This window comes from Chenopodium album, chromosome 8 (genome assembly GCF_948465745.1).
Source record: "Chenopodium album chromosome 8, dcCheAlbu1.1, whole genome shotgun sequence".
In the NCBI taxonomy this organism is placed as follows: Eukaryota; Viridiplantae; Streptophyta; class Magnoliopsida; order Caryophyllales; family Amaranthaceae; genus Chenopodium; species Chenopodium album.
In genome coordinates this window covers 5663719-5688486 of record NC_137841.1, presented here as the reverse complement: position 1 = coordinate 5688486, position 24768 = coordinate 5663719, and the positions used below count along the sequence as shown (strand labels likewise).

General features: G+C 33.5%; 3 protein-coding genes and 1 pseudogene across 5 annotated transcripts; all 4 read left to right on the top strand.

Annotated features, from left to right (window-relative positions):
• The first annotated feature begins 872 nt into the window (after positions 1-872).
• On the top strand, positions 873-1416 carry LOC145642668 (NAD(P)H:quinone oxidoreductase-like). The gene is made up of 2 exons (XM_081693846.1): positions 873-969; positions 1175-1416. Exons 1-2 carry the CDS (start codon positions 873-875, stop codon positions 1414-1416), a joined length of 339 nt encoding a protein of 112 aa, XP_081549972.1.
• A 907-nt stretch (positions 1417-2323) lies between these two features.
• Positions 2324-3463, top strand: LOC145642666 (NADPH:quinone oxidoreductase pseudogene; annotated as a pseudogene).
• A 7761-nt stretch (positions 3464-11224) lies between these two features.
• Positions 11225-16135, top strand: LOC145555726 (NADPH:quinone oxidoreductase-like). Its single transcript, XM_081617454.1, has 3 exons — positions 11225-11433; positions 11527-11718; positions 15541-16135. The coding sequence occupies exons 1-3, from the start codon at positions 11334-11336 to the stop codon at positions 15843-15845; spliced, it is 597 nt and encodes a 198-aa protein (XP_081473580.1). The 5' UTR covers positions 11225-11333; the 3' UTR covers positions 15846-16135.
• A 390-nt stretch (positions 16136-16525) lies between these two features.
• LOC145555724 (hydroxyproline O-arabinosyltransferase RDN2-like) lies at positions 16526-22188 on the top strand. 3 transcript variants are annotated; one of them, XM_081617451.1, is made up of 9 exons: positions 16526-16717; positions 17109-17772; positions 19487-19554; positions 19635-19836; positions 20037-20134; positions 20227-20296; positions 20433-20504; positions 20746-20859; positions 21973-22188. In XM_081617451.1, exons 2-9 carry the CDS (start codon positions 17353-17355, stop codon positions 22099-22101), a joined length of 1173 nt encoding a protein of 390 aa, XP_081473577.1. In that variant the 5' UTR covers positions 16526-16717; positions 17109-17352; the 3' UTR covers positions 22102-22188. The 3 variants fall into 3 exon arrangements, with proteins under 3 accessions (XP_081473577.1, XP_081473579.1, XP_081473578.1); XM_081617453.1 differs by having other exon boundaries at positions 21772-22112; XM_081617452.1 differs by lacking the exon at positions 16526-16717 and having other exon boundaries at positions 16736-17772.
• Positions 22189-24768: the final 2580 nt, after the last annotated feature.

Genomic DNA, 24768 nt, shown 5'->3' with positions numbered 1-24768 from the left:
TTTTGTGATCGAAAAGAGTATATCCTAAAATAATACTCTGTATTAATTTGAAAATGCATGCCAAAATTACGTATCGTTTAGTGTAATTAATGTTTTTTAAAGTTAATACTCTCTCCGTGTTTTTTTAAGTGTTATACTTTCCATTTTCGGCCGTATTATTTTAAGTGTTACACTTCTTTTTTTGGCAAAAAGCTACATTAAAATATTACTGTATATCTCTCTCCTCTCATAGTCCTCACCCAAACCCAATACTACTTTTTTATGATATTTTTTCTCTCACATTCATTACTTTTTAATAAACTATTAACCTCATTATGTTTCTTTTACAATTTTTTAATACTTTAATTACCCACTTATCTCTTATCTTATTTAAGTCAATTAAATTGTCTTCTTTTACAATTTTTTAATACTTTAATTACCCACTTATCTCTTATTTTATTCAAGTCAATTAAATTGCCTAAAATTATATGCCGGTCAAACTGTAACACTTTAAAAAACACGGAGAGAGTACTCCATAATTCTATTTTTAATTATTTTATCGTGCGTCCCGTTTAGCTTTTGCCATTAAACCACCAATTTCTAAGAAAGTTCAAGTAAATTAAAAACTAAAAAATCACGCACTTGAGATTGAACGCCACATCATCGCATAGGTCAGCAAAATAGAAAAATCCTCGGACTTCTCTGACCATTAGATTGACACTTCAGCGACTGGCTACAAAACGAATCTCAATCATATTTGGTTGACACATCTATTTATTTAATTCATTTTCCCTCCCTTATATAAAGCCATGAATCTACACAATAAGATCTAAACTTTTTTTAAAAAAAACATTAAGCTTTCACATAAATCAATTCCTAATTAAAAAGAGAAAATGGGAAGTGAAATGGAAGAGAAACCAGTGATTAAGGTCGTTGCTCTTTGTGGCTCTCTTCGTAAAGCTTCTACCAATCGAGGCATCATTCGTGCAGGTATGTTTTTAATCGCACTAATATATTACTTGTTCGTTTCTTTTTGTTCTTTCTATTACCTCTGGCTTTTTTTACTTGTAATTTTGAATTATTATTTGTGAGATATATTCTAAAGTTGCAACTAATAAAAATCGGAGGTAGTATTTAAAATCTTCGACTAAAATTGAATATGATCCATATTATTGATTGTGTGATTGTTTTACAGCAATGAAGGAGTCAGAAATACAAGGAATGGAAATGGAAGAACTAGACCTATCAAAATTGCCAATGTTGAATGTTGACCTTGAGGTGAATGGCACTTACCCTCCATTGGTTGAAGAGTTTAGACGCAAGATTCGTGAAGCTGATGCTGTGTTTTTTGCTACTCCTGATTATAATTACTCTGTCACACGAAAGTATTTCTATCACTTTCCTAATTATTATCTTGATGTTTTTAAGTACATTTAGTTTAGTTTATGCTATGTGAATTTTAAATGTTAAGCTTTATTAGTAGGGATGGCAATGAGTCGGGTTAAATGGGAGACCCATCTCATCCCCGTCCCCACTCAAGTAGGGTGGGGCGAGGCGGGGATAGAGGGAGGTTTGGCGGGTGATGGGGCGGGGATGGGTATAAAATGTGTACCCGTCATGGGTGATGGGTGGGTATGAATTTCAGAGTAGACTCGCCCCATATCCACCTTATTCCCGAACCATATTTTTTTTAGAAGAGTTTAGAACTTAAGGTGAGTTTATAAGGGGTCTTGGAGTGAGTCTTGAGTAGAGTCTCACTCAAGACTCAAGCGTGGAGTGAGTTTGTAAAAGTAAAACTATTCTCCACACTTTGCATGTGACCAAAAATGCTGCAATATTTTCTCATTAGCCAACCAATTCTTGCCAACTCATCACCTAATATTAATAATGTTTATAATAATTTTTTTAAAAAAATAATTAAAGATATATAAAATAAATAAATAAATATATTTTTGAGAGGATAAGTGAGTCTGAAGTGAGTCTGGAGTGAGTCTTGGGATAATGTGTGAATTTAGAGAAACTCCTGTATAAATCTGAATAATAAAAAAAACATTTTAAAGTTAAGGGAAAGTTGATGTAGCAAAGTCTAGAGTCTGGGTCTGAGTCTGCGGATAAACTCACCCTTATGAAACTTAATATACCTTAAGACCCAATAAGTTTGAATAGTGAAAGTCCCAATTTTCTTAACCTAATTTGGTATAACTGTCATTAATGTGATACAATAGAGCATCATGGCAATGGGTTTGGGACAATTTTGGTGCGGGGATGAGGTGGGTATGAATATCCAAGTGGGTGATGGGGTGGGGATGGATCCTATCTTGTACTCGGTGGAGCGGCTATGAATATGGATATTGTACCCGCCACGGGTGGTGGGGCGGGGATGGGTATAAGATTTTTAGGCAGGTATGGGTATGGAGGTATCATCATCCGCATCCGACCCGCCCCATTGTCATCCCTATTTATTAGCTATACGATAAAAGAAAATCGATCCTATTAAATTAGCTATATATAAATTTACTAAACCTGTTAATTAAAAACCCAATTTTGACTTTGAATCAAAATTTATTTGAACTAAACTTAGAATGAATTAATAATTTAATATTAATTAGACTACAAGTGATTTTTTTATAATTAGAATTGTCAACAATTGACCCCCATTGAGATCATCTTAATTGACTAATCAGATAGAAAAGTTTCATGATTAGTCTCTTACACATAAACCAACCCATTCATAACACCTACTCATCAAAACTCGTAGCACTAGTAAAATGTTTCGTAAATAACCTAATATGACCCGGCTTGTGCCCGAACCAAACAAAATGACTCAACAAGTTAGCAACCATATACGTATTATAAAACAAATCAAACCTTAAAATCAGTCCAAATGACTAGTTTAATAACCTAATATGACCCGGCTTGTGTCCGACCCAAACTAAATGACTCAACAAGTTAGCAACCATATAGTATTATAAAACAAATCAAACCATAAAATCAGTCCAAATGACTAGTTTAATACATAAATATGATCAAGTTTATTATTATGTCTACTTTCATATTTTTGTCGATTGATGAATGAATTTATGCATAATACCATTTATACCTCAATAAACTAATACTGATTACAAATTTATAATTATAGTGAAGTAACTTATTTATGTTCAACCTTTATATTGTACCAGCACTATTAAAAAATGCACTAGATTGGGCATCAAGACCACCAAACGCTTGGGCAGACAAGCCAGCAGCAGTAGCCAGTGTGCAAGCCAGCAGCAGAAGTGGGCAATACCATCTTCGCCAAATCGGAGTTTTCCTTGACATTCATTTCATCAACAAGCCTGAATTCTTTGTGAATTCTGTTTCACCTCCTAAAAAATTTGATGTTAATGGTGACTTGATTGATGAAGATCTCAGGCAAAGGTTGCTGGAAATGCTCCTTGCATTGAAGGCATTTACACTCCGCCTTATCAAAGGCAAATCTCAATAGCGTTTTACAAGGTTTCAAATGGGTCGTTCTGATCAAGTTTAGTTTAATCCGGCTTGGGTTAGAGATTGTTCAAGGATAAACAAGTCTACTTTCAATTACCTTATTTTGGTTAATGTATTAGTATCTATCACATTAGTTTGCTTTAAACTCGAGAGTTATGTAATGTTGAATGTAGTAACGTGACAATTGCATCATCTAGTACGAATCAATTTTGAACGATCAAGTAATTTCACGTTAAATTTATTGTTGTAAATGTTGAATTTGTAAGGATAATTATTGTACTTATTTTACATGTTTCAATCATATGTCACTTTTATTTTAAACAATCTGTTTATCTTAGGGTTCGTTTGGCATCGCTGTGGTTTTTTGTTTTTTGGTTTTTTGTTTTTTTAAAAGTGTATTATATATGTCACATAATGAATCAAAAAATATATAGACTTATTAAAATCTTGATAATTTTGAAAACTGACAACAGAAAAGTGGTAACACCTTTTTCTTGTTTCCAGTTTTTGGTTTTTGGTTTTCAAAAAAGCAGAAAACTGAAAACCAAAAATAATGTCAAACAAGCCCTTAAATAACGAGTACTAATAAAGTTATAGTCGGGTTATTCATAAAAAAAAAAAAAAAAAAAAAAAAAGAAAAAAAAAAGTGATAGTCGGGTTCCAAAAAATAAATAAATAAATAAAGTTATAGTCCAAGGATTAAAAAGAGAAAGTGAAAATAAAGTATATCCATGTACCTTATGGCTTGGTTTAGCAGGAAAAGTTGAATTTATACCTCTGCATTCGACATCGGATTATTGTTTTGTAACACTACTCGTATCAATAACAACGTATTACCCCCATTTTAAAATAATTAACACAGTCAAATTTCTCAATACATTAATTTGAATCTTATAAAACTTATAATCATGTATCAACAAAAGAAAAGTTGTGGTTTATTTGTCAAAGTAAAAATTCAAAATAAAAGTATAAGTGCTTTAATTCTTTAAGGTGGAGGAGGTACATTTCGGTTCTCACACTAGGGCCTATTTTCTTCAGCTTATTTTCAGTTCAGTAACTTCACTTCAGCTCCAATTAGTTCAGTTCATTTCAGTTCAGTTCAGTTCCTAATTTCATTCTCTCATAAAATATTCAGTTCAGTTCAGTTCAGCTCAGCTCAGCTCCAATTAGTTCAGTTCAATTCAGTAAAGTAAATAAAAACAGGGCCTATGTCTCTATGGTGAAGTGTCAATTTGGATCACTAGATTGGGCTAGTTAGGTTTAGTTAGGTTGAGACTAAGGGTCAGTTCTCATACGTTTATTTTCAGTTCAGTTCAGCTCAGTTCAGCTCCTAATTTCCTTCTCTTATAAAATATTAATTTCAGTTCAGTTCAGTTCAGTTGAGCTGAGTTCAGTGTATGAGAACAAGCCCTAAAATAGAGTTTGATACATGCTAAATCACTAACCCGTACAACAATATAACTTATATAAGTATGAATTGGTTCACTTTTTCGAATTAGGACAATTGGATCAAGTATTGGTAATTGGTATGGAGTACCAACTCGTTTTATACTTCCTCCGTTTCTTTTTAGTTGACACGTTTCTTTAGTTATGTTTGTTGTATGTAATACTCCTACTATTTTATTACTCTATTTATATATTTTATACAGAAAATTTTGATTTAGTTTTTACATTTTTTCAAATTTACAAGTAAGTTATTTTTCATCTATTTTAAGTTTCGAGATCGAAACTTGTTTTTTAAGGAGGGTAGATTGTAATACCCTAAAATTCTCTTTTTTAAGTTTCGAGGACGAAACTTGTTTTAAGGAGGGTAGAGTGTAATACCCAAATATTTTACGATTTTATAAAATATATTTTATGGAAAAATAAATAAAATAATTTTTAATTCCTATTTTATGTCCAGTAGAACTCTTGTTTACGAACTATAAATTATCTTAAACCCTAATAAAGTTATTGTATTTTAGAAAAATAAAAAATAAATAAAAAATAAAAAAAGGGAGCAGTGGTTTTCGTTTTTTGTGCGTGGTTTATGTTAACTAATACCAAAACTTTGATTCTTCATTAAATTTTCTTTTTCATTCAACAATTTCCATCATCATATCAATTGTTTTGTTTGATGGTTACATCATGATGAGATCAATGGAGAAGCCACATGAAAATTTTTTTTTTTTTTTTTTGGTAAAATCAAAGCCTATGTTAGCCTATTTCTTGCCGTAGTCCGAAGTGAATTCATCCGTATGGTAATCACACTATTAACCCTTATATCGTTTGTTTATAATTTGATTGTATTATTTATTTTATGTAATCACACGAAACTTATTTTGGAGTCGTTTGTATTATATTTCTTCTTATTATATATGAATTGTATGATTTATTATTTGTAATCTTGTACATGTATATAATTGATTATTATATGGTATTATATGATTTGATTGGTATTGAATATTGTATTACTTTTGTTGTACTTTATTTTATGATTTAATTTTCGAAGTGATTATTGTGTTATTCGTGTTAGGGTTTTTAATGTTGTTATTTTAGGGAGTATTGTTATATTGAGGTTTTAGGGTTACTAATGTAGAGTATTATTTTGGGTTGAGAGTTGATTACATTTGGGTAACTAGTATGATTGCCCTATAAGAGTTGAGATATATTACGATTGAATCGAGTTTGAATTATTATATTATTTGGGAGCATGTGCCAATATTGAGAATTTATTATCATGTGAATGATTATTTGATCGATGTACGAGATCAAAAAGTTGAGAATTATTATTTTGTTCTTGGTTTGAGGCTCGGCGTTATATGACTTAGTCCTTGGCTTGTTGGTAAGAGGGTAATAATCATGAGTTAAGAATGAGGTACAATCTTTATTATTTATTTTTCTATGGTCCCCTACAATGGGAATTGACCCGTATGTGGTCTGGTTCAAGGTGTTTTCTAGTTATTGGGAATATTCAAGTTTTTATACTTGTTGGTTTTATTTGAATTACCCATGTCCAAGGCTAGGTATAAAACAAAGAGCATGGCACACCTATGGGTTATATGAGTTAATTGAGTAAAAGTTCGTATTATTATTCGAGGTTGAGTTGTTAAAGGTTACTTTCAGAGTACAATGTGTAATGTAGTTTCGAACTACATTGTTTAATTGATCTAGTAATGTTAATTATTATATTATACTCTATATTCTGATATGTGGTGATTACTCAGCTTTTGCTGACGTGTGTGGTGTTTTGATGTGCTACTTGTATTTGCGGCCAAGTCTTTTTCTTATGGTGGCTCTGCGACGATCTATTTTGGAATTTGTCCTTAATGGTGAGCAGTCAAGATTGTTTAAGCAGGTTAATCAAGTGATCGTAGCTAAAGGAGCTCAAGTGATCGATTAGTAAGCTATAACGAGTTTGTAAAGTTGTAAATAGCTCACCTAGATTTATTGGGTTATAATTATTGGGATTTGTAAGCCTTAACACTTGACAGGTTGTTGAGTGTGGCGGTAATACCTCCGATTTAGGTGTATACTTCCGCAATTTTATTTAAAGGTTGTTTATATTCCCTTTATTTATTGTTTATTAATAGCTAGTAAATCGGGGTGTTACATTTGTCAATGCACAAATTCAACCATTTATATATTTAATTTCCAATAAGGAAAAATTATAAAAAGTTAATATTTAGAAAATATATATCGTGACGATTCTAACAAGATCCTACATCACTATGTTTTTTATTATTAAATGACAAAACACAATCAAAGGGAAGTCTGTGAATAGTGCTAAAGTCAAAATGTGTCACCTAATAAAAAACGGAGATAGTATACACTATGGAATACTTCCGTTACTGTTTAGTTGTAACAAAGAAATATGAGTTTTTCTATATTATAACCCTCTAACTTTACGTTTTCTACGATGTGCCCCCTTTTTGAGAAATCCACACTATAATCCCAAAATACATTTAGTTTCTATACGGTAACCTTGTCGTTATTCCGCTGTTAACAAATTCCGCTAGTGGGGCCCAATTTCCACTTAATAATATTTTTTATCGATTTGCGTGTTGAAAATTATTTCATTAAAGATTTCGAGGGCTATTTAGTCTCTTAAGGATCCAATTGAGCTCAAATCTTGGGGAAAAAACACGTAACCTCTTTTAGCGTATTAAGAAATGACTTGATTTACGTGTTTAAGTATTTAATACGCAAAACGAGACATTTACGTTATATTTTTGCCAAATTTGTACTCGATTTGGACCCTAAAAGCCTAAAATAGCCCCCAAAACCTTAAATAGAACAATTTTCAACATACAAATCGATAAAAAATATTATTAAGTGGAGAGCAAACCCCACTAACGGAATTTGTTAACGTGGGGATACAAGCAAGCTTATAAATTAAATGTATTTTGGGGTTATAGTGTGGTTTCTCAAAAAAGGGGGCACATCGTAGTAAATGGAAAGTTATTGGGTTACAATGCAGAAAATCCAAGAAATATTTTAAACAAATTGTCTTACAAATAATACCCTTGTGTAGACACGCATTTGTGTCTCCCCAAAACCAAACCTAGTGATGAGTACCTTTTGCGTCGAATCATGATCGAATGAAGTGAAAGTGTGGAAAGTTTAGTATTGCGGATAATTTTAATTCTTTTCTCTTCTCTCTGTTTTTGAAAACTTATTTTAAGAAAACAGTCAATCCAGTTTGGTTGGTCCATGATATGGGTCCAATAGTAGTGTAGTTGGATGGGGCTTGACAAGAGCTTTCCAACGATATATTATAAGTCCAATTTCTATGAATATTGAGGAAGTTATGACCAATTTACTAAACTGGGCCCGTTTTGAGCCTTATATGCAGCCCAATGATTTAGGGGAGGGCCTAATATAGATTTATCATTCCTAATGCAATTAGGAATGGTTTTAGTCTTCTACATTCTTCTAGAAGGTTCTTTTCATTCCTAATTCAATTAGCATTGATAAATTGACTTTTGTTGACTTTTCAGAGTTTTAATTAAAATCAAAGAGCATTTTGGAGGGAAATATGATTTTATCCTCCTGTACAGCAATTTTTATCTGATTTTAAGAAAACGCGTGATTTTCTGAATCAGCGCCAAACGCCAGCTGTAGCGCCTGGCGCTACGCTTGGCGCCTGACGCCAATGGCCAGCGTTGGCGCTGATCAGGTTTTTTGTGCGCCAGACTCTGTTTCGATATTTTATCTTTTTGGCTGATTTTCACTATAAATAACGTACTAAAAACTCTGTTTTCGATAACCAGTTTTAATCTAAAAAACTAATTTTCATTCATCAACAATCATCAATTCTTATTCTTTCTAATTTTAACCAATTCTCATATACAATATACCAACTCTCATCAAGATTCTCTTGATTATTTTCTCTCTCTCTTTTCTAAACTAGCTTTTCTCATATACAAAATTCCGCATTCGCAAGACTTAGAAACACCTAGCCATATTCGAAGTTGCCTTCGCCCTAGACGTGAAAGGTTTAATTTATGAGGGTTTGGTCCCAAATCTCTATTTCAATTATTTAATTTAATTGTTTTGTTTATTATTTTCCTTGAAGTTACTAACGTGTGTATTTTGTTATTAGATTGAGGTACGAGGCATCAAAGTAAGTACTTTAATGGTTTTTATTGATGTTATGATATAGAAATCATGCTTAGATTGTTATTATGATTCCTAGTATCATGTCTAGGGTAAATTTAATATCAAATATGATTGTTACGATGCTTCTTATGTTCTTCCTAATATTTATGATTGTTAATTAGTATCATGTTAGAGTCAAAGATTTGATTTTTATTGTTTAGTGACATGCTAGGGTTTGTTATTAATCTTGTTAGTATCATGCCTAGGATCTTGCTATTATTATGCTTATTTTTTATGATTTATGATTATAATTGTTATAATTATTGTTATGATGATTATTTTTAATTATGATTGTTGTGATTATAATTTTATTATTCTGATTATTATTATGTTGCTTGATTATTTATTTTTATTGCTTGATCACGCCTTTTATGCATGTTTAAAGAAAATTGGTACTTGTAATCACGCTTAATAAGACATTTAATAATCTTGTTAGGTTTAATATGGTTATAATTCAAGTGATCGCCAATAATAGTTTTATTTGTGCATTAAATTCAACCAACATAGATAAACAGGTTTAGGCTAATCCTATTGATTGTATGTTAGTCAGAAAGCGCACATGAATACGATTAGAATAAAGTAGAGGCCTATTATTAGGGCAGGTTCAATCTCTTTTAGGTTGGATTTGTACCTTCATCCCCGAACCCTTATTTGGTTCAAGACTTTATGGAGTTGACGATCTCTTGGATCGTTAAGGGGTGTAACCTTCACCTGTGAACAGTTTACAAGTTCCTAAAAAACTTGTTGGCGACTCTTTTGCTCTATCTTCTTTCCTTTTGGACGCCACCGTACTTTAGTGTATGATCTCAGTGGGGTTCAAGTTAGGGGGTTAACGCTTGAAAATATGTCATACACCTTGTTATTACTCCCTCTATCCCATAATATAGTTCTTGCATGTGTTTTTTCATGGCATTTAAGAAACAAGTGAAAAAAGTGGATGAAATACATTAACTAAAGTGAAAAGTACAATTATTGACAAAAATTAAAGAGAAAAAGTGAATAAAGTACAAAGCATATGCAAAATTCAAGGTTAATTTAGGAAGTATATTGAATAAACTTTAAAAAGTGAGGATATAAAGCTTTTACATGGTATCCAAATATAGAAACAGCCAAACAAACAAACAGTGCGTTTCTGCCATGCGGCAGGATGCCAAATCAGTAAATGACAAAGTAACCCTCAGACAAAGTAAGCCCTAGACAAAAGTAACCCTTAACCGACCTAGTAACTCCCAGTAACCCCTAACCAACTTAGTAACCCCTAGTAACCCCAAGTAACCCCTAACCGACCTAGTAACCCCAAGCAACCCCTAACCGATCTAGTAACCCCCGACTAACCTACACCACATGTTGCACATTCACTGTCGTACCCACTGCCCCACGCCGCCTATGGCCACACCACCACCTGACCACCAACTGTCGTACCAATTGTCCCACACCACCAACACCACGCCACCACCACAATTCACCGAACCCACAACCAAACCACACCCAACCAGACCCACACCACGATAGCTCCCAAACCTCACCCAAACCTTACCCACCACTAGATCCCTACCCAACCAGACCCACTCAAACACACCCACACCACGACAGCCATAAACTAAAAACACTCGAAAAAAATAAAAATCATTAAAAAAAAATTAAATGAACAAATACCTTAAAATTTAATAATTGCTTCAAATTTCACTCTGAATATGGTTAAAAAAAGGCCAAATTTGTCAATGAAAACTCTAGATCTAGAGTTTTTATGGCTGAATTTAGCCTTAAAAACCTCTAGCTTGTAGGAGGATGAGAAAGTGGCAGCATGGGTGGAGAATTAATGAGAAACCTTTAGCTAAATTTGGAAAGGAGGAGAGAGAAAATGGATGGAGAATTAATGGTATACATGATGTGTGGGTAAAGAGGACATAGACGGGAGAGAGAAGATTTGTAAATAAAAAAATAAAAGAAAAATTGTGGCTGACTGTACGGTGTGACCAGCCACGTATGAAACTTGATGACAAATAATATTTTAGATCTCTAAAATAGAAAACAGAAATTATATTATGGGATGAAGGAAATAAAAGTAAGAAGTAACGGATGTAGTATATACGAGTACTCCGTATATCTGATGTCTAGATTACGTAGGGTGTCGGTCCGAGTGCGGAGTGCGGAGTGCCTCGCTATTCTCTCCATTCTACCGAGAAAACCAACCCCACCTTCTAAATTTTGATAATAATCTCAGAATAATGGAGGCGGCAGCAGCAGCAGCAAAACCAGTAATCAATGTCGCCGCCATTTGCGGGTCCCTTCGCAAAGCTTCCTACAACAGAGGTCTCCTCCGAGCAGGTACTTTCTCTCTCCTCCTCTTCTCCACAATCAAATTCAAAAACCCACAAATTCTAATTCTGTTAAATTATTTTAAATTTTGAATGAATTCAGCAATGAAGATAAGTTCAGAATCAATACAAACAATGAAAATCAATCCCATCGATATTTCGCCATTGCCGATGATTAACACTGATCTCGAGGTTGACGGTACTTATCCACCCGTTGTTGAAGCTTTTCGCCAGAAAATTCTGGAAGCTGATTGTGTTCTCTTCGCTTCTCCTGAGTATAATTTCTCTGTCGCTCGTATGATATCTTCTCTCTCTCTCTTTTTTTTTTCAATTTTTGCAATTTTACCATTTTTTTTGCTTTGTGTTATAGTATTAATTGATACTTGATTATCCTATTGTATAGATATATTAAGTAATTGTGTGTTTGGCAAAATTTCAGTTTTTTTTTTTTTTTTTTGAACGAAAGCAGGGAATTATGATCAACTAATTTCGGTTTATTAATTTGTAAGAATATGTGCTAAAAATGGTTGAGTTGGGCAATATTTTGTTTTTGATTTTTTTGTTTTTTTTTTGCTAAAATGCAAGTGTGGGACATTTTTACTCTAATTGCATTTTTTTTCAAAATAAAAGAAAAAAATTATGCTGCTGTTAGAGAAATTTGTGTTGCAGCAAATTTTTTAGATTTAATTGCATTTTTTTCAAAATAAAAGAAAAAAATATGCTACTGTTAGAGGAATTTGTGTTGCAGCAAATTTTTTAGATGGTAATGTCAATGACCTTGGTTAAAAGTCTTGTAAGGTGGTACCAAAATGCAAGATCTAGGATCGAATCGTGTCTATGCTACTGCCTGAAGCCAAAATGATTGTTATTTAATACTACATATGATTTTTAATTATTGTTAGTTTCATGGAACATGCTTTTCGGATTGAAATTGTATATTTTATGGTATCATGTAGTGTTGCTTTGGAATTTCTTTAGTTGATTGATAATCAATTAATGTAATTTATTATGCTTTCTTATTAGTTATTAATAATACTCGTAGTATACTACCCATACAAGTGCATAATATTGCCCGGTCTTTTAAGGATATTTTTTTCCCCAATTGGTTTAGGAATATCAGCATAATTTAATCAGCTGGTGGCAAGGTCTATTGTGATTCATACTTTCTCCCAATGATTTTGGATTATATATGTCACTTTCACTTTGCTGTTTTAATTTTCCGAATCCTTTATTTAGTCCAGTTTACCAATTCAAGCGACAATAGCTAATGGGTTAAGATAATAGACCAATGATTACAAATCTACATTTTGATTATTCTTGATAGTGGTCAAGTTTGTTAGGTTGTCCATTCAGTATTGCAAGAAGTTTGGGGATTATTGGTGATGACATAAGGTTTTGAATATATTATTAAGTGAAGTACGGAGTTTAAGTTTGGATGGAGATATTTGAGTTAGAATTCAACATTCCACTACTGATTTTTTTTTAGCAAAATGCATTGCATGTTAACTTGTTGGCGGCTTATGCTTTGACAACACAGTAATCTTAAATTTAGGATTTTTAAATGTTTGTTCTACAATAAACTATATTCCTTTATTTCCTTATGAAATCTAGTTCTCTTGCTTTTCTTGGTCAGCAAGTACTTTATTTTAAGATTTCAATCTTCCTAATCGTACTACACTAGAATACTTAGGGGCCGTTTGGTTCACCCGGGGTAAACGGAATGGAATGAACAAAGGGAATGAAAGTGAATGGAATGAAAATACCCAGTATTCTCTATGTTGTTTGTTTTAGAAACAAAGGGAAACAATCCCATCAACCCACCACCACACAACCATCCCACAACCACCTAATTCATTCACTTTCCACCTTTTGTAGCCACCATCCGTCCACCAAACCACCAGCCGCACCTTCGCCGCACCTTCGCCGCCCTCCACCGCACACGCGCAGCAGTCTAATCAACCTCGAAAACCCTAGAAACTAACCCAGCCCCTAGAAATCCCTCCCTCTCCCCGCAAAACCGCCGTCCGAAGAGAGTTTGCGGGGAGAGGGAGGGATTTCTAGGGGCTGGGTTAGTGTTTGCGTGAGGAGAAGAGAGTTTTACGGGGAGGGGGAGGCGCGGCGAAGGTCGTCGAAGACGCGGCAAACGTCGTCGGAGAGGCGGCGAAGCAATGGGTGGTGCGGTGGTTGGGTTTCTCGGTGGTGTGTGGAGGTAGGAAGGTGGTGATGTGGTGGTGTGGTGGTGGCTAGGGAATGGAATGGAAAAGTCTAGGGGGGTGGGGAACGAACTTAGAGGGATTTGGGGTAATGAAGAGAGGAAAGGGAATGAAAGAAAGTGGTAAACAAACATTAACAAAGGGAATCGGGAATCGGGCTAGTTGATTCCCATTCCCTTTCTTGGTTACCCCCAACCAAACGACCCCTTAATGTGACTTGGGAAAGAAAAAAATGAGAAGTTGGAGGCATCAATTAATTATGCTTTGTCATTTGGTGTTCCCTAAAAAAGATACTGTGTATAATAGAGGATGGAAGAAGTACCTGAACTTATGTAGGTGTCACCATGATAAAGAGCTTATTTGCGTCTTGTATATGATCCAATTGTCTGCTCTGCTCTGCAAAGTGCAAATATAAACACCTATATATCTGCAGCTGGGAAGATCCAGTTAGAGGTCTTATACAACCTAGAAGGCTAGAATACATTTTGAATAATCTTTAAGACTAAGGGCCTGTTCACATTTACTTAATTTCAGTTCAGTTCAGTTCAGCTCCAATCAGTTCAGTTCAGCTCTTAATTTCCCTCTCTCATAAAATATTCATTTCAGCTTAGTTCAGTTCAGTTTAGCTCCAATCAGTTCAGTTCAGTTCAGCTCCAATCAGTTCAGTTCAGTTCAGCTCCAATCAGTTCAGTTCAGCTCAGTTCAGTAAATGTGAACAGGTCCTAAGCATTACTGTCTCTCATCCTTCTCCATATGAGTAACTGCTGGGACTTGCATAAAAATGTAAATTCACGGAGAACTCTTTAATCTGCACATCTTGGTCAAGTACCATCATGAGGTTAAGTACTACATTTTTGATACTTCTGTTGCTAGAGCTTATGGCCTGTTGCTTGTAGTCTCTAGTGCTCTATGCCTCTATTGACTTGTTAGGGGTGTAAAATTACCTTCATTGTACAAAGAAAAAAATTCTTCTTAGCTCCCAAATTGCAATACAAATTCTAACTTTAAGTAATGCATGGAGTTGATTCACCTATGCTCTCTATTGTATTAGTGTTTGCTCATTTCATATATTGCATATTGGTTTTATCCACTTGCATATATAGTGTTCGAACCTATATTATGCCAAATAACTTTCCATCAAGGCCCTTTTCCGTATTCTCTATTTAACCGATACAGAAGCAAATCCAAATGTTACCTTGTTTATTTCTTCAAAATTCGAATGGTACTGGTATCTCACCAGTCAATCTATACTATTCAAGTTTCTAGTGTTTTTGCCCTTTTGACAGAGTTTTTTTTTTTGAAACTTTGATAGTGTAATTTGGCATATAATTAACTTTCATGCCAGTTCATTCATGGTTGAACAAATTTATATGTTTGGAGCTTTTAAGGAATAAATTCATACTTCTTTTGTCCCATAATAGATGCCCAACTCAATCAATCAATCAATCAATCAATCAAAGCCTTAATCCCATAATAGATGCCCAACTGATGCATTAAAACTTCCCAAAACAAAGTCTTTAACTTTTTGTTTATAGTGGCATCTTGCTCTAAGTTCCATCCTTCACTAAAATATTCCTTCCAGGTGAGACTCTAGTTTTGTCATTATGTAGTGGTTTACCCTTTCCAATCTGCGTAATTATGTGAATGTCAACTACCTGCATCTTTTATCCATCCCAGAACCCATCCATGAATATTTTTCGAAGCTCAAACATACAAAGGACGAAGGGAAGGGATTAAATCATCTAATCCCTCAATCTTGCTGAATTTCTCCTTGTTCTACTACGAATTACTTGGAATTGGTCATAAATCTTTGAAACCTTGTTTTGGCAGGCTCTGTCCTAATGTTGCTGCAATTTTCTCTTGGTTGATGCTTAATTTTTTGCTTACCTTTTTTTTTTTGTCAGCTCCGTTGAAGAATGCAATAGATTGGGCATCTAGGCCCCCGAATGTTTGGGCAGATAAGGCTGCTGCAATCATAAGTACCGGAGGAGGCTTTGGTGGGGGCCGAGCCCAGTATCATCTACGGCAAATTGGAGTTTATCTTGATCTTCATTTCATCAACAAGCCAGAATTTTTTTTGAATGCATTCCAACCTCCTGCTAAGTTTGACAGTGAGGGTAACTTAATTGATGCAGATGCCGAAAAAAAGATAAAGGAAGTTCTTTTAGCATTGCAAGCATTCACATTACGGCTCAAAGGCAAATGCTGAACATCAATTGTACTATATCTATTCATGTAAAGTACTTGTATTGAACAAGTGTGGGTTAATCATTGCCCTCCGGAGATCTCTACCTATGTAAGCTAGTGCCATTCGGGATTGAACAAGTGTGGGTTAATCATTGCCCTCCGGAGATCTCGGGCTTATTGTCCTTAATTTAATTCATTAGCTCGGTTTCCTGCAAAAAAATGTACTTGTATAGTTGTATATGATTGAATTCATTTGAAAGGTATTGTGATGAGCTGATGATAATATGAGAATGATGCTAATTATTTGATGCACTTTGGGTGCCTACGCCCATCTAGTTTTTTTTTTTTTGATAATAATCATAATACTTTGTATTAATAATTGTTTTCTACTCCTAGAAGCATAATTAGTATCTACTCCCAGAAGCATAATTAGTTTCTAATACTTTGTATTAATAATTGTATTAATAATTGTTTTTTTTTGGGACATTAGACTGTATAGATACTTCGTACCCCATTGTATTTGTAAAACGGATAAGTTATTAATGATCAGAATACTTCCAAAATAGGAAGGTAAAGAGTTGACTTGATTAATTGCCCCTCTACCGAACCCCCTCAATCGATCAAAGAAAAAACACTTCTTCCAACACAATCTTCCAAAATTAAATTTGAAAAAAATACGAAGTATAATAAATACTGTATAAAATAAAAGACTTGTTCATTGTCTGAGAGAGAGAGAAACTTGCACTCTTTAAACTAGAATCATCATAATCATAATCATAAAACTGCAACTTCTTTATAAAAATCAAAACTTTCTCCATCTTTCTCATAATACCCGGATCCGAATAACCCACATTCGGATCTCTTTCTCTCTCTCATTTGCCGTTGCACATCCAGGTCAGTGATTACATGTAACGCACTTTCTTCCATTTTTTTAATTACTTCACTTGTACGTTTTCATACACTTAGTTAGATCATTTGATCTTATCTTTTTATTGTTTCATAGTACAGTTACTACATACTTATTCTTGTTTCTCTGTCATTAATTTTGTTTTTATTTCTTACATAACATTTTTCAACTCCAATCCCTTTCATTGATTATTTCTTTAATTTAATTTAATTTTATCAATTTGTTGTATTTTTAGATTTTAAATTTTATATGGGGTTCAGTCAAATTTTGAATTTTTGATTCAATTGGTCTATTTATTTTGTTTGGTTTTGAATTGTAATATACCCATAATTTGAATTTTGTTTCATAATGTGTTTTGGTGATGTATTTTTGATGCAGATGAATTATTGTAGCTTGAATTGAAGTGGGTATAGTTTAAAAACTGTTTTAGTGTTGTGTAACATCAAGTTTATTGTTAATTTCGCGGTCGAATTATAGCCTGAAGTGGGATCATTGAGGAATGTGCTGGATGTTTTTGTTGAATTTGGGTTAAATTGGTTGAATAAGGTGAATGATGAAGTGGGTTATTTGAATTTTGAGTGTTTGAGGTTGTTGGAATTAGAACTTTGTGTGTTAATTGATTATGATTGAGAGGAAGAACATGGGACGAGCTTCGCCGTTGTTGTTGATTCTTTTGGCTCTTGGATTTTTCTTTGCAACATATAATTTAATTACTATGGTGATCCATAATAGAAGATTAAGTTCATGGGTTCGGAATGAACTAGGAAATGATATGTTAATTGACCCTATAACTGGAATTCCTGAGCATTTGAAGAGACCTAAAGGAGGTAGAGAACCCTTTCATGTAGCTTTGACTGCAACGGATGCGCCTTATAGTAAATGGCAATGTCGAATTATGTACTACTGGTATAAGAAGCAGAAGGAGTTGCCTGGATCTGATTTTGGAGGATTTACTAGAATTCTGCATTCTGGAAGATCTGATGACTTGATGGATGAGATCCCAACTTTCGTCGTTGATCCTCTTCCTGCTGGTTTGGATCGGGTTAGTGTTTGTTTTGTACTTTCTTTTTGCTTTTGTTCTCTTGTTATTAACTTTTGTAGTATACTCTGTATCATTTATGTCTTGGTTAGTTGGTTCTGTAATTCTTTTCTTCCTTTCTTCAAGCAAATTGCTTCTTTTGCACATCTTTTGTTTACTTGTAAGCTTTTTCACAAAATGATGCTGTTAATATTTTGGTAAAGATTATACAGTTTCACTGTCAGAGAACATGATAGGATATTTTAAATTTAGGAGGAGAGAATGTCACAGCATAAAATGAAGACCACAAATGAATTCACTGTAAATATTAGAATTTTGAACTAAAATTTTTTCCCTCCCTTTTTGTGAAAGGATTCAGAGATTTCCAACTTTTGTTTTCAGGAACTTTGTACACTAGGAGAGTCTTGTTCTGCTGATGAGGCTTTTGTAATCAATTTGTAATTGGTTGCTATTATGTATTGTATGTTGATTCTTTTTTATTTTTTTTTATTTTTTTTTGGGCCATGATATAGTGTGGGAAATTAAATGTTCCTAGAGTGATCTCATCAATTAGTCATATATACTCCTATGTCTGCATTATCTTGTCACTGGCCAACGGATGTATATATTTTAACTAATCAAGCCGTTATTAAGTTTTTTTTTTACCTAATACAGAACCTTGAATCGCATATAGTATGAGCTTGATTGCTTGAAGGGAAGCAGAAGATGATATGTGACCGGAAATTATCTACAATTGTGTTTTGATGCATAATCAAGTTTATCATTTAGAGGTTCCTTCACTATAATATTTACACTTATGATAATTGTTTCTCCGATTACCTTAAGGAAATCCCTATAATAGTTGTGTTGTGTTGGAGGATGAGAATCAGGCTAAATTCAAAGATTGTACTTTGTGGGTTTTATAGGCTATTGTTTGGGTTTTGAAAGCTATACAAATGAGATCTAGGTTTATAGATGATTAAATGATAAGAAAGATGAGCAAATATTGAGATTAATTGATATAAAATGATATAATTTGGACGAGCTTGAGCAAGTGAAAACTCAGAGGAAAGTTAGAAGGTTCAGAATTATGGTAGAGACTTCTGGCTTTTTCATTTTACAATCCACTTATAAATTTCATAAATACAATTCTCGATATCACCCTTTTATACTCCTAACTCCTTTGATCACACCAAGTTGAATGAGGAAGCTTACCTCTGCTCTAAGAGCTTAAAAGCCTCGACTCTTTCAGTGCTATGTCAATTCACACTTCAGCTTTTTACAACTAGCAATAATTCTAGTTCAACGCTGTGACTTCTACCTGTAGCTAAATGTATACACGGGTTCATTTTCTAGTTTATTGTTAGTTACACGGTCCGATTTCACAGTATGGTACATTTTTTTCTTAAGAAATTGCTTAATGCGCTCTTTTGGAAAGTGGACAAAACCTTTTGGTTTTTCGTGTATGGATTCGAGGAACTGTTTGGAGCCAAGGAAGTACTCTGTCTCAATCTTCAGTCTAAAATATAGCCAATTTTCAGAGTCTGAACTCTGAAATAGCTGTTTTGGATGGTGTATTTTATTAGTGAAATTTACAATTTTTTCCACTTCAAAAGCTGCATAAACATCTTGAACTTTTGGGCCACTGTTTGTCGAATTTGATGTGTTAATTGTTAGCTTTCTTTTATATTGCTCATAAATTGAGCCAATCTAATACATCTCTGCACATCCTTTTCAGGGCTATATTGTGCTGAACAGACCGTGGGCTTTTGTTCAATGGCTAGTAAAGGCTCCAATTAAAGAGGAGTAAGTTCTGATCCTGCAGTCATTTGAATTTATAATTCATAAATTCAATGATATTGAGCACAAAGTATTCTACCTTGCAGGTATGTATTGATGGCTGAGCCTGATCATATATTTTTGAGGCCTTTGCCTAATTTAGCACTCGGAGGACTTCCAGCTGCCTTCCCCTTTTTCTACATTAAGCCTGCTGACCATGAAAAGATTGTAAGGAAGTTTTATCCATTGGAAAATGGCCCTATCACAAATGTTGATCCTATCGGAAATTCTCCTGTAATAATTAAAAAGGTAGGGTTTGCTTTAAAAGTATTTTGTAATAGACCTAACCATGTGTTTATCCATTACTTATGAAAATAGCTATTATTAAGAATCTAGGATATTCTCGTTTTCTTTCTTGTGCTCTTTTTAAGTTTAAAGTTTTGTGTTTTGTGTTTTTAGTTTTTTATTTTTGAAGAAAATTAAACTTGTATCTTGAATGGTTTATCCAGGAGATACTGGCAAAAATTGCACCTACATGGATGAATGTTTCTTTGAAGATGAAAGAAGATCCGGAGACTGATAAAACTTTTGGATGGGTGCTAGAAATGTAAGATGCAACTCTCTACAACAGAGTTGTTTTTTGTTCCTGACTTTATTTGTTTTAATCAGTTCTGACTGAAAGCTGTTATTTTGTAACAGGTATGCATACGCTATTGCATCTGCACTACATGGGGTGAAGCATATCCTCCAAAAAGACTTTATGCTCCAGGTATGTCATTTTGTTGGAAAATATATCATCATTACTTCCCCCACCTTGGCCCCTTTCCTCTTTTTTCTTTCTTTCAACGTTATTTTAGGAGAAGTTTGTTTCTGCTAAAACTCTCTAATATGCATATATTCTTCAGCCTCCATGGGATCTATCGACTAAAGACAAGTATATTCTTCACTATACTTATGGATGTGACTACAACATGAAGGTAGTTTACTCTTTTTAGTACCCCAAATTGTTTGTATTGATTTTTGTGTCCTTAAAGTAGCTGAAGGTGCGAGTATTATATCATATGAAATGGTCTCTAACTGTAAACTCTGTTTTCCGGCTGTTCATACATTCTTGAATGATATATTATTGAACTTTATTGACTTCAAATTTAGCATTCTGCTGGCTGCATTATGATCGCCAAACTTTAGACAATAATTGCTTCATGTTCTCCATGTCAGGGCGAGCTTACATATGGAAAAATTGGCGAGTGGAGATTTGATAAAAGGTCATACTTGCGTGGACCACCACCTAAAAACCTACCCATGCCCCCTCCAGGAGTTCCTGAAAGTGTGGTAAGTTAACTTTTTCTTTTTCTGGAGAATGTCTTGTGATTTCAGTTTGGGTTACATTGTGCTTCTTGGTTATAGACCTATAGTATTGTAAATGTCTTGTACTTGATCATCGTATGCCGTATGGCTATATAACTTAACATAACCATAAAGGCTTAGCTGCTGGTAAAAGATTTGAAGTGGTCAGAAAGCTTCATTTTCATACTGAGTCAAATGTTTCAGTCCATATAGAGTTATTCATAAGTAAAAATTTAATCAAATTTGGTTTATGTAGCTGACCATGCTTATGGAATTAAGGCTTTGATTGATTGATTGATAAGGACTTGAACCGAAATTAATGATTCAAAGGGGTAGCAATTGAGGTATTGTGCTTAGATGCTAGAGGTGAACTATAATTTGTGGAAATGTGTCATTCTCATAGAGACATTTTCTAACGATGTCTGAGTAACTGAGTTCATCCTTTCTATCAAATGCTACATTGGTCTGATTTACTTTTTTTTTTTGTGTGTGTGTGTGTGTGTGTGTGTGTGTGTTTTGTTGGGGGGGGGGGGGGGTGTTTCAAAGGAGTGGTCAAAATTTGGGTAAATGAAAACTATGGTTTGCACTTTAAAAGATACATCTCTTGGGCTGATGTAATCTAGTTGCATTGGATTTTCTGTACTATGTAGTTTTGTCAGCATTTGTATCTTATATCTTTTGTGTTTTTTCCTCCAATCCAACATGTGGTTTGGTAGTATAGTATCGGTGTGGATTCTGAGCCTTTTAGTTAGATCAGTTGAGTTTGGAAAAGGAACACTTACGGTTTGCACTTTAAAAGCATAATATATGTAACTAGTTCAAACGTCAAAGTGTAATACTGGTTTCTATGACAATGAATTTCTCTGATTTTAAGCACTTAATATATGTAATCGACAGGTCACCCTGGTTTCTATGGTGAATGAAGCTACTGCCAACATTCCGAACTGGGATAAAAAGTAGACGCTTGTTAATTGTTATCTGAGTGTCGAAATGACTTCCTAGAGTTCTATTGCACCCATGGAACAACAATTTTATTGATGAACAGATTGAACACAGACCATAGATTCTCAGATATATAATTATCATTGACCTCGACAGCTTGTAATCTCAAGCACAACAATGCTGCGCACGCCCTCAGGACCTAAAGGAGGATTCTGTAGGCAGTGTAATAATGTGCCGGGATTACCAGTTGATGAGTTCAAATATGGAGCCGAATCTCTAACCTGACCATATTCTGCTGCTGCAAGCCTGTAGCAATATCAAATATTCAAATTGTACTTTCCTTTTTATTCATTATTATTCGAGTGAACGGGACAGGGGGAGGGGGGGGGGGGGGAGTCGCTTGTGTGGGGAGCTAACTGTAGTTTAGTTATTTGATATTTTTTTCCTGATTTAGCTGGGCAATTTTGCTTGTAACACAAAAAAGCCTACAGTTAGGAGGCTTAAAGAGTGATAATTGTAGTTTTCCACTACTATTGCTGTAATAGAAGATTGTGAACTACAGAACTATTGATGGTAGTGTATACAAACATTCATGTTATATTCTAACAAGCTTCAAATTTAAGCGATGAAGGTTGTGCTGTAGTTAGTCTTCGTTTTCATTTTTATAAAGTAGCTGTGCCCTCGAATGGTTAGATTAGCGATTGGGCATATGAATCTCATGAAACATATACTACTGATGAGATGCCATGGTGCGAAAGAATTGATGATGTAAATTTGATGGATTTGGTGATAAGCAGCAAATACAAGAAGGTGGTGATCCAAGACTAAAGGAGTGGCACTTGATCCAAGAAGGTAGTGATCCCAAAGATGATTTGCCATAAATTCATGATGTACTAACATATGGATTGTGGTCTATTGTCTGTACTCTGTAAGTATAGGGAGTTAATAAAGCCCAAATACAAACTTGTAAAAGCCCAAAATAATTTATAATTTGAGTTTACAGGCCAATTGGTCTTGGCTGCACTCTAGTGCAGCTAAGATAGCTACAACAAGTGAAGCCCAAAACGCGCGGCCCAAATAAAAAATGAACATTTAGTTGAAAAATATGAACATGAAAAAAAATGAACATATAAAAACAAAAAATGAACACGTAAAAAAAATGAACATTTAATACTAAAAAGTGAACATGTTACAAGGAAATGATAATTTATTAAAAATGAATCTAATTATCATATAATCATAAATTTGCTAGACCACGACCTTAAAAATGAACATTTTGTTAGAAAAATGAACGCGTAAAAAAAAAAAAAGAGAATATTCAGTAATAAAAATGAACATTCAGTAATAAAAAGTGAACACGTCAAAAAAAAAAAAAAAAATGAACATTTAGTATATTAGAAATGAACCTTTATCATACAACCATAAAATTGGGATCATATACATTGGAAATTCTCCAACTTAAAGACAAATTCATTGTACATATCATATACTTCTTCATCACTTCTTCGTTGTTTCTTCACTAATTCAGAGTCTTTGTCTTCTACAAATACAATTAATCTGTACTCACTAAAATATAACAAATAATCAGAATTTTCATAATCATCACAAAATATCTTCATAATAATTATTTATAATGTTTATAATATATAATCATCAATACAAAACTTTAAAATATAAATAATATTCACTCTATATGTCATATGTGTTCATAATCAATAACAGATATGTTCGTAAAGAATAACGAAACATATATATTCATAATAAATTGTTCAGATTTTCAACATAAATGTTCAGATAATTTAACTTTCAACGTATTATATTTTACTTTCAACCTAATAAAAATGAACATTTAGTATTAAAAAATGAACACTTATAAAATGAATATGTAACAAAAAGTTATGAACATTTAGGATATTAAAATGAACATGATTTTCATAAAGGTTCAAATTCATTGTACATAATTATTAATGAAAAATAAAGATAAAATAAATTGTCGAAATATGTTCATTTTTTATGTATTTAATATTCATTTTCGGTGTACTAAATGCTCATTTTGTAAAAGATGTTCATTTTAAATTCCTACGTATTCAGTTTTTTTTACAGAAATTATATTCAAGATCGATTGTAATTATTGAAACTCTAAAAAATTGATTATAAACCTTAAATCTAATTTTGATTCATCATAGAGAAAATAATTATTGATTTGTAACATGATTAGAAATCAAAAAGAAAAAAAAATCAAAAGAGAGAGAGAAAGATAGGGGAGAGAGAAAATAACAACAAATTAAGCAATACAATTGATATTCATTAACAATTAAGAAATTTAATTGATATTCATCACAAACTCATAATAATTTCAAATAATCAAACAATAAATCATCATGCATGATCAACGGAATCATACAAAATACAATTACAATTTGATAAAATCTAACCTCCATTGTTTTCTTTGACCTCAACTTTCTCTCTCCTCCATTTTTTTTCTTTCTTCTTTGATAAAGCCAAATGATTGAATCTGAAACTCATAGATTTAGAAAGAAAGGAGTATACCCATCAAAACACGAATTACTAACTCAAAATTTTATATAAAGAAGAAGAAAACTTTAAAGATTGAAGGGAAGTGAGGTAAAGAGGAAAGAGAAAATTTTAAATTGAGAAGAAAACTGAAGAGAGAGAAAAATAATAGAGCTAAGGAAGAAGAAGAAAGAAAATTAAGATATAGGGAAGAAAAAAAAACGTATATTCATTTTAACGTACTATATGTTCATATTTATTGCTGTTGCAGCTAGCTTGGCTGCACTAGAATGCAGCCAAGAATTTGTATTTACAGACCAATGACCCGACTCACGCTGACCCTTCCCAAGCCCATTTAACTCACCCTACTGGAGTACTGGCCATCCATACCTTTATCTACCTGACCCTAGTCTCTCTCTCTCTTTTTTTGTTTTTTGG